This window comes from Leucoraja erinacea, chromosome 25, assembly GCF_028641065.1.
Source record: "Leucoraja erinacea ecotype New England chromosome 25, Leri_hhj_1, whole genome shotgun sequence".
NCBI lineage: Eukaryota > Metazoa > Chordata > Chondrichthyes > Rajiformes > Rajidae > Leucoraja > Leucoraja erinaceus.
The window spans coordinates 12468888-12479273 of NC_073401.1; the positions used below are offsets into that span (position 1 = coordinate 12468888).

The 10386-nt window shown below is 39.2% G+C and overlaps 1 protein-coding gene across 2 annotated transcripts in view; it reads left to right on the forward strand.

Annotated features, from left to right (window-relative positions):
• Positions 1 to 3340, forward strand: part of clip1a (CAP-GLY domain containing linker protein 1a) — a 128939-nt gene extending 125599 nt beyond the window's left edge. For both annotated transcript variants that reach the window (XM_055655705.1, XM_055655706.1), the window contains 2 exons: positions 1593 to 1720; positions 2573 to 3340. In XM_055655705.1, the coding sequence (XP_055511680.1) occupies positions 1593 to 1720; positions 2573 to 2801 (357 nt within the window). In that variant the 3' untranslated portion in view covers positions 2802 to 3340. The remainder of the gene's footprint in view (positions 1 to 1592; positions 1721 to 2572) is intronic.
• Positions 3341 to 10386: the final 7046 nt, after the last annotated feature.

Genomic DNA, 10386 nt, shown 5'->3' on the forward strand with positions numbered 1-10386 from the left:
CTTCTCTCCAACCATGCAACCCAATCTCCCTAGGTCAGCTTAATAGCCATCAACTGCTACCAAATAAAAAAATAAAAACGTGTTTGCTTTATTTTAAAATTACCAGAAATATAGCGGATTAACACATTTCCGGTTTTCTCTTGCACTCAATTGCTTTAAAATCATGGAAGTTAATCCTCTGTCAGAGTCAGAGTACTTTGCATTAAGACTAAATGTTGAATTAAGAACTGTGAGAACGAAGAATTAAGAACTGTGAATCTGTAATCCTGGTGATCTGCCTTGCATGACAAAAGTACCCCTAACAGAAATATTCCTTCAACATGGGTCATGAAAAACATGCTGGTGGTATATTATGTTAGTATATTAGATTGTTTTTATGCCTTATTTTAGTTAATCCTTCTCATCTTGCCTCACTGACTTTCCCAGCCATTTGTGCCCAATTTTACATTGTTTCCAACAAAAGAAGATAGATACTATCGATCAATTTATAATCTATAACATTAATATAAGATTTTAGATGATGCTTTAACATTAAAATTGGAAAATGTCATTTGATCTATAATTACCATGTTCCCAAGGAATTCAAAGCCATGGTCAACATGTACAAAAGGATGCGGTGACATTTGTGAAGCAGGTCAAGTTTGTGCTCAGATGAGCAAGTAGGCAACATGCAGGAGTATCTGTACTCTTGCTTTCAGATTATTTTTGCCAATGAAACATCATATAAATATTTTGAGCACAAAATTCCCATACAGACTTCTGTGATATTGGACTGACTTAAAACCCAGCACGTTGGCTGTTTATTTATCATATTTGAAATAGTTCTTTCCATTCATCATGTCACATAATACAAATATGCTGCAATGTGGTAAAGAAAGCAACATGCAATGACTGTGAATTATTATTTGGCATACATTTAATAACACTTGCATGTCGTACTAATAGCTTGATTAGATTCACAGTTGAAGAAAATATGTCATTAATGTGCATGTTTTAAAATTTGATCATATTTCTGATGTTAAAGGTAATCTAGGGAAATAGGTTAGTAAAAGGATCAGCAATGCTCTTACTAAACAGTGGAGCAGACAAGAGGAACTGGATGGCCCGCTCCTGTTTCTGCTCTGCTCTTATAAATAACTTTTGAACACTTGATACAAGCACCTGAGCTTACTTGCAAGCTGTTTTAATAGCTAATTGTTTTCTAAACTGTTACAGTTTGGGATTTTTTGCAGAATAATTGCACCTTGCTGCATTTCAAATACTAATCATATTTAAGACAAATTATAATTTTCCATTACAGAAGAAAATTATCTTTGTGCTAGTCTGTGTCCATCATTGCCAGAAAGGCTACAGAATCAATGGTTTGACTGACCAACTTCTAATAACTAAATTTAACATTCTCAAATGTTTTAGTCTATGACAGTGGAGAATCAGGGAATAGTTCTCTCAATTAGCTTGGGAACTGCTTTCATTACTTAAATTAAACCTACCGGTACATATTCCTATCCTGGCACTGGTAATTGATCAAGAGTGTATAATCTCTTTTTATAGAACACAATTTTTATTCATGCCGTAATTTATTAAAATTGCAGATTGATTTCCTGAACTCCGTGATAGTGGATTTACAAAGAAAGAACGAACAACTGAAAGTACAACTAGAAAAACTGGCTGAAGCATCTCTAAATGGGAATGTGGCTGATGATGTGAACAATTTTGAATGGTAAGTTGACATGCTGATTAAATGTCTCATGGATGTGGGCACAATATGTCAATTGGTACTTTGCTGGGAGCTCCCTGATATTAAGCCACGAAGAGATGGAGACACAAGAGATCAGGGTAGCTGGATGTACACAGTTGCCCAAGATCTATTTCAAGAAAGATACATGGTGGCACAGCTGGTAGAGCTGCTGCCACACAGCACGATAGACCCGCAACAATCCTAACCGTGGGTACTGCCGGTGTGGGGTTTACACGTTCTCCCTGTGACTGCATGGGGTTCTTCCGAGTGATCAGGTTTCCTCCCACATCCTAAAGGCGTGTGAGTTTGTATGTTAATTGGCCTTGGTGTGTAAGGAGCTGATGTGAAAGTGGGATAGCACACAAGTGTGATCAGGTGGTCAGTGATTGGTATGTTCTCGGTGGACTGAGATATCCCTAAACTAAACTAAAGGGACATGTTTGAAAGACAGACGTTTTGCTTTGGAATAGTCCATGAAGCAGCAAAGCAGACCTAACAGCATGGAAATAAAAGAAGTGAGAGTATTCATGGTCAATAATTCGAGGGTGTCAAATAATGGACCAGCGTACTGAAGATCCACCTCCAGTTTGGTAGTAGCTGAATTTGGCATGATGCGTCCACACCATATGACTTGCTTTAATTGAACAATTGTTTGGAGTGCTAACTGCACGACAATATGTAGCAGTAGAGAACGGTACTATGTACCATGATTATCAAAACCAAAATATTTTTCCTTGTCCTGTTTCCACATTCATGTGTGCAGCAGAGAAATCTGGTTTCTTTTCTGAAGAATTAAGGACTACTGAGATTGATCTGCTAAATGTCTTCTTTCAGCTTGGATGAGACACAAACAAAGAAGAAGCCACCTCCACGACTCTTCTGTGACATATGTGATTGTTTTGACCTCCATGACACTGAGGATTGCCCCACACAAGCTCAGGTGTCTGAATTTCCACCGCATTCTACTTACCATGGCAGTAGAAAAGATGATCGCCCCTATTGTGACACCTGTGAGGTATTTGGGCATTGGACAAACAACTGCAATGATGATGAGACCTTCTAATGCGCCGCTCCATCCTAGATATTGCTGTATTTCTTTGTAGATCTACAGTTTTTATTTTTCATTTCTGCTTCATGTCACTTTTCCTCCTTTCAATACTCTACTTCACATTCTTAACTCCATTTATTATAATTCCATGATAAACTAACTTTGAAAATAGATTCTACAGAGCAACTAATTTGAATTATGATTTGATGTACAAAACTCTAGCATTTGAAATTACCTGCTTCTGAATGTCAGACTTTGTATAAATAGTGTGAACATTATATTGATTTCTTACTGAATGTAAAATATATTGAAATATATGTGGGGAAATTAGGCTGATAAACCTGTATATACCTTTGATTTATTTTGCCCAAAGTATTTTACTCAGAAATCAACATGCAGATATGTTGAATATTTTTCTTTCATTTCTAAGTTTGGGTCTTGAAATGAATGTATAGTGTTACAATTGTTGCAGGGAGAAGGTATATGTAAAGACAGTATTAATCCGAACACTGTGTGTACTATGTCAACTTTAATAAATTATTACCTTTCATGTTTTGATTGCCATGATCTGTACATGATGCACCTTGGACAGATCAATATTTTTGGTACATTTTCCGACTATTTTATCTTGTACCACCTTTAAGAATTATATTATTGACTCGATGGTGGTTGGTATGGGATTGTCCAGGACCACATAGCTCCAGGCCTCATTATAGTCCAAAGGAAAGAGTGACTGCCCTGGACACAGCAGCATTTGACCAAGTCCAGCATCAAGGAACCCTGGTAAAGCTGAAGTAAATGGCAACTAATAACACTTAAAGATTGACATCATTCAAGCTGGACATGAATTCCCACCGCCCATTGTACACATTGACTGCTGTGTACTATCTGCAAAAGTCGCTGCAGTTACTTTTTGTGAGTTAACAGAGCCACTGCCTCACAGTGCCAGAGCCCCTGGTTCAATCCTGACCTCGGGTGCTGCTAGCATGATGCTTGCATGTTCTCCCTGTGACTGTGTGGGTTTCCTCCAGGTGCTCCAGTTCCCTCCCAGGTGACACAGGTGTGACAATTGGTAGTTTAATTGACCACTTTTTTTTTAATTACTCCCCTGTATGGATGAGTAGAAGAATCTGGAGAGAGGCAGAGAGTTGATGGGGAAAACTTTGGGTTTAATATAGGACTAGTATTAATGTGTGGTTGGCATGGACTTGGGGTTGCAGGGCCTGTTTCCATGCTGTTTCTCCCCATGACTCCACACTGAGATAGCCTTTCTTTACCACCATAAAGGACAAGTACAGAAAACGCATGGAATCACCACTGCCTGCAGATTTATAGGTTTTTTTTTCTCTCAGGGCACATATAATCTTTCAACCAAGATGGCATAGGTTGATTAAACCAATTCCCAGAGTTTTGAACATTTGAAAGTGTGGCTTTTAGAATTATTCTGTTTCTCTCATTTGAAGGCATAAACAGCACCTTATGCACAACAATGTAGAACTAATGTAATATGTAAATCCGCAACAGGGACTTGTATTTTCTTGTAATCCATGAAACATCAGTCCATGTGTGGAACCAAACATCTGTATGGAGCTGGTTTGAATTCCCCCACTGCTGGTAGTGTAATGGCAATCAAAGATTCTAATTTTAATTCACAAGTAAGCTCCAACAATTACAAATTCACAATTCGCAAGGATTCGCTTATTTGGTACAATAATTAATCACATTTACTAAATGGTGTTGCATTTGCAGGAATACCTGCAATAAGATTAGCATTAAAGATTATTTTTCCTGTACTTTGCTACCCTAGTGAATGGTTGAGACAAATGAAATCTAAGAATGATAAATTGACTTTTTGTGTGCGAGCAGTCAATCTGCCCTCCACCTGTAGAGTGCGCCTCAATGCCAAATCAGCTCTAGTTCTGAGGAAAGTGATGCAATAGTAATCTTTCTTTGTGCTGGTTTGATCAATGGTTAATGATCGATCTGAAATTAATGGTATTCATTAGGAAAAAAAAGAAAAAGAACATTAAAAACTTGTTGTTGAGAACACAATTTATTATTGACCCCTAATTGCCCTTCAAGGTGGCTCACCACCACCTTCCACTATAGCAGCACTACTATAGTGTTGTTGCATATGAAATTCCAAGACTTACACCCAACAAGTAGTGTAGATCGTATATTTTGGTCAGTGTGGGCAAGTTGGGCCGATGGGCCTGTTTCCATAGTATGACTCTAACTGGATCCTATGCACCTGGTGCCGTGACCTTCATGGTCATGGGTTTTGGGGCTTCTGTTGGAATAGCTTTAAGGAGGGAGGCCATTCTGATTACAGTGTAATGAAGGATCTCAGTGCCTGCTGCCAAAGGAAACTATCACCTAACTTCTCCCAACTTGCCTGTTGGCAGTGGACAAAGAGCTATGGTGCCCTCCATAATGTTTGGGACAAAGACCCGTCATTTATTTATTTGCCTCTGTACTCCACAATTTTTGAGATTTGTAATAGAAAAAAATCATATGTGGTTAAAGTGTACATTGTCAGATTTTAATAAAGGCCATTTTTATAGATTTTGGATTCACCATGTAAAAATTACAACAATGTTTATACATAGCCCCCCCCATTTCAGGGCACCATAATGTTTGGGACACAGCAATATCATGTAAATGAAAGTAGTCAGGTTTAGTATTTTGTTGCAAATCCTTTGCATGCAATGACTGCTTGAAGTCTGCGATTCATGGACATCACCAGTTGTTGGGTGTCTTCTCTGGTGATGCTCTGCCAGGCCTGTATTGCACCATCTTTAGCTTATGTTTGTTTTGGGGACTAGTCCTCTTCAGCTTTCTCTTCAGCATATAAAGACATGCTCAATTGGGTTCAGATTGGGTTATTGACTTGGCCACTAAAGAATTGACCATTTTTTACCTTTGGAAAAACTCCTTTGTTGCTTTAGCAGTATGTTTGGGATCATTGTCTTGCTGTAGAACTGCCGGTCAATGGGGTTTTGAGGCATTTGTTTGAACATGAGCAGATGGGATAAGTCTATACACTTCAGAATTCATTATGCTACCACCATCAGCAGTTGTATCATCAATGAAGATAAGTGAGCCAGTACCTTCAGCAGTCATACATGCCCAGGCCATAACACCCCCACCACCGTGTTTCACAGATGACGTGGTATGCTTTGGATCTTGGTGTTTGGGGATTTTTCTTTGTTATAGAGAGAATTCTTCTGTCATCAGCTGTGGAGGGCTTCATTGGCCTGCCAGTCCCTTTGCGATTAGTAAGCTCACCAGTGCTTTCTTTCTTCTTAATGATGTTCCACAGCTGTAATTTCTACATGGTGAAATGTAAATGTATAAAATGGTCTAATAAAATCTAACAATGCACTTTAATCACAAGTGATTTTTTTCAATCACAAATTAGTAAATGATGGGTCTTTGTCCCAAACATTATGGAGGGCACTGTATTACAACATGGATCCTGTCCATCTGAAGGTATAATTGACGTTCTTTACAGGACTCACTCCAAGAGAAGTGTAGGGAATAATATCATCCAATATACATGCCTGTTTGCAACTGCACAAAAGCTTTCGACTTTGGTAGCAAATCATCATCATCATCTTTGCTATGTAACAGCATACAAGCCATGATCTTAAACAATGGATACACAACAATTGCAATGCTGACTTAAGCAAGGTAGTTCAATAACACACACTTTGCTCCGATGGCCAAGCTGCACCACTCACGTGCCTGATATCACTCCCAAATGTCGGATAGACAGAGGAAACAATTAACGAATGTTCTCAAAACTTTGAAAAATTGTAATTTCACTTTTGCCTGTGAGAAACCATGAGCCATGGTCATTCAAAATGGAGGAGGAGCGTTTGGGATGGCACTGAGAACCTTGAGTTCATTTGGTAGGAGAACGCCAGAGCCAGTGTAAAAGCTGGAGGGAGTGTACCACCTCGCAAACTACCCAAGCACCCAACCTATCAATGATAGATACTGCATATTCCACATTGAGTTAATTAGCCACCAAGCATCCACAGAACTGGGGTGGAAACTTCACAGCCTAAGGAGGAGGATTTCTCCAGGCACGTGGACAGCATTCCATTATATTTGTGAATTACGCCTTGCAGAGAATAGATAGGCCACTGACCTGCTCTTGTGGCCAGATCAACTAAGTTTGTGGTTATTGTGGACCCCTGGGATGGTGAAGGTGGGGGACCTGCTATCCTGCTGATAGTAATGCCATGATATTTAAATAAAAGTTGTTAGAGTTTCTTCAGTTGGAGAGAATCATTCCCTGACACTTTGACACAAATGTTACATCAGTAATCAACCCTTCCTTGAATGTTGTCTATGTCTTGTAGTGTGCAGATGTGGACTGCTTTATTTCCTGGTAATAGTGAATAGAAATGAATGGTGTGCAATCATTGGGAAACATCCGCACTTTTGGGTCTCGGTTGGGTCTCGGATACAGCCCTGAGAAACACTTGCAACAATGTCTTATGGTTGGGATGATTGATCTCTAATAACCATAACCAGCTTCCCTTTGGACAAGCTACTAAAACAATGTTGGTGTCAATCTGAAATAATATCAGGATATATGTTGGAATTTCATTCTGACAATGAAGAACTAATATTGTACAGTAGCTGCACTACAAATAACAACGACAAACAGGCTTTCAAACGGTGTCAATTAACAACCAGAACATTGGCACTAGAGCATTCTGTTTGATATTGGGGTTATTTCATCTAAGCACTGCTAACAGAAAACACCATTTCACTGAAATGCTGCCTCCAGTGAGGTTTTACAGACATTTCAGCAAATCAAATACACAGTACCATAAGGAGATATCACGTTCAGCTGCCCATCATTAGAACAAGATATAAAAACAGGTCAACTTTAATGGGGAAGGAGTAGCTGAGGTGACTGAAGCCAAAATGGAAGATAGTTTGCAAAGTTGGCACTTCAGAATTATGATGATGATACTTTAGTGCAGTGTTGCAGTGCTAATTTTTTTAGGTGCCGGAGCTGTCAAACAGTAGGTATGTTGCAAAACTTACCTTCAGCGGCGCTGCAGTTCTGCCGCTGCCCGTGTGCGCGACTTTGGCGCCTTTGGGAGGGGGGCGGGTTTAAAACACGATTTTCTCTAGGCTGTTGAAATCGATGTTGTTCGGCCTACTTAGTTGCTGACGAAAAATCGCTGCGAAATTCGTTCGCTGCAGGTATTTTTAAACTAAATTGGGTTATTTAATTATTATAGTAGATTAAAAATCATCCTCTTAAAGCCGCGAACCCCAACAATGGGACGGGTCTTATGTAGGGGACAAGGCAAGGTAGGTTGTTTATTTTTACATTAAAAAGGGCTTCTTAAGATCCCTTTATTCAAAATTTTATGTTGCGAGTAGCTGACTTGGGAGCCCATTCAATCCCGCAGTATCTTTCATGCCGACATGCGGTACAAATTCACCGCAATGGCAGTGTTCTAAACCAGCGCGTTCCATAAAATCCCACTGGCAAGCTGATTTAAATGGCCATTAATTTACAGCAATTGAACACTGAATCCCTTCCATTTGGCCTATAAATTAATGTCAATGAGATTTAAAAATCATGTTTTATTGTGAATTCTTGTGTGAATGTTCTTTGGACACTTAGGCTATTTAAAAATGTTAATCTTTCCTTAAGATATGGATAGATATTTAGATCTAGTAATTGAATTTTGGAATTAGCTACAATTGGGTAACTAACTAATTATATGCTTTAATTTCAGGTCATCCAAGTAAGATGTTTAATATTTGTTTCAGAATGCTTCAATCTATAATAACTGAAAATGTCTTTCAGTTCTCTTAACTTTTAATAAAGTTATGACCATTTCACTGTCCTTCATCATAGCTTTTGTGTTAAATCAATGGAAAAATCAATAGGGAACAAGATGCTAATTTCCGAGTATGAAAATGGCCATAACTTTTTTAGTACTGAAGATATGAAAGTGAATTAGGTGTCAAATTAAACTTATTTTTATGTTTTATCTGATGGGATAAATTGCAGACTTGATTTTTTTAATCTAAAAATTTCGTAACATTGCTACAAACAGGGGCGTAATTTCTGCTGGGAGGGGCAAGCTAGTCTCCCAAGCGGGTCAAACATGATTATAGCCTATACTACATCCCAGTGTATAACTAGTACAATAAAACATCTAATACTTAATTTAATAATATGACAAAATATTGCACGGTTGCACTCACTAATTATCATGAAATATAATTATCAAACAAGTAAAGATAAAGACGGTGGTACACAAAAATGCTGGAGAAACTCAGCGGGTGCAGCAGCATCTATGGAGCGAAGGAAATAGGCGATATTTCGGGCTGAAACCCTTCCTCAGACTGATGGGGGGTGGGGGGGAGAAGGAAAGAAAAAGACGGTAATCATGTATTTTTACAGAGGTGCGGCCCGGCACCAACTCTCCCTGACTCTCCCGCAGCTCTGGGCCTTCACACGAGGCATTTGATTGAAATTTAAGACATAAAGCCAAACGTTCATGCAGATCAAATAATCTAGATGAACCATCTGAGCATGAAGACACAAAATCTGCAGATGCAGGAATCTTGAGCAAAAATCATAATGAACAGCTGGAAGAACTCAGTGGGTCAGGAAGAATCTATGGAGGGAATGGACAGGTGACATTTTGGATTGGGAGCTTTCTTCACACTGAGATCAAGCACAGACTTCAAAAAGCAAGCAGCTCCGACACAGCCGCAGAAACTTCGAGTTTGGATCCAGAATCAAAGAGGGTTCAATATCATAATCTAAAAATCAACTAAATTCCCATAAAATAGTTATTAGACCAAATTTATAGCTGTTGCTCAGTTTATACAGATATCACTGTGACTGGAGGCAGCATCTCAGGAGAAGGTGGACCGGTGACATTTCGGGTCTGAAATGTACAGACTGAACGGTCTTGACCCCTAGCATCACCCATCCATGTTCTCTAGAGATGCTGCCTGACCTGCTGAGTTACTCCAGCACTTTGTCTTTTCTTAAAGAGCATCTGAAGTTCCTTGTGCCTCAACTATAGTTTGTACTTTGTACCTTCTCTAACTTCTACAGGTGCACAGTAGAGAGCATGCTGACCGGTTGCATCTTTGCTTGGTTCGGCAACTTGAGCGCCCTGGAGAGGAAAAGACTAAAAAAAGTAGTAAACTGCCCAGTCCATCATCGGCTCTGACCTTCCTTCCATCGAGGGGATTTATCGCAGTCGCTGCCTCAAAAAGGCTAGCAGTATCATCAAAAACCCACACCATCCTGGCCACACACTCATCTCCCTGCTACCTTCAGGTATAAGGTACAGGAGCCTGAAGACTGCAACAACCAGGTTCAGGAATAGCTGCTTCCCCACAGCCATCAGGCTATTAAACCTGGCTCAGACAAAACTCTGATCATTAATAATCCATTATCTGTTATTTGCACTTCATTTATTTATTCATGTGTGTGTATATTTATATAATGGTATATGGACACACTGATCTGTTTTGTAGTCAATGCCTACTATGTTCTGTTGTGCTGAAGCAAAGCAAGAATTTCATTGTCCTATCA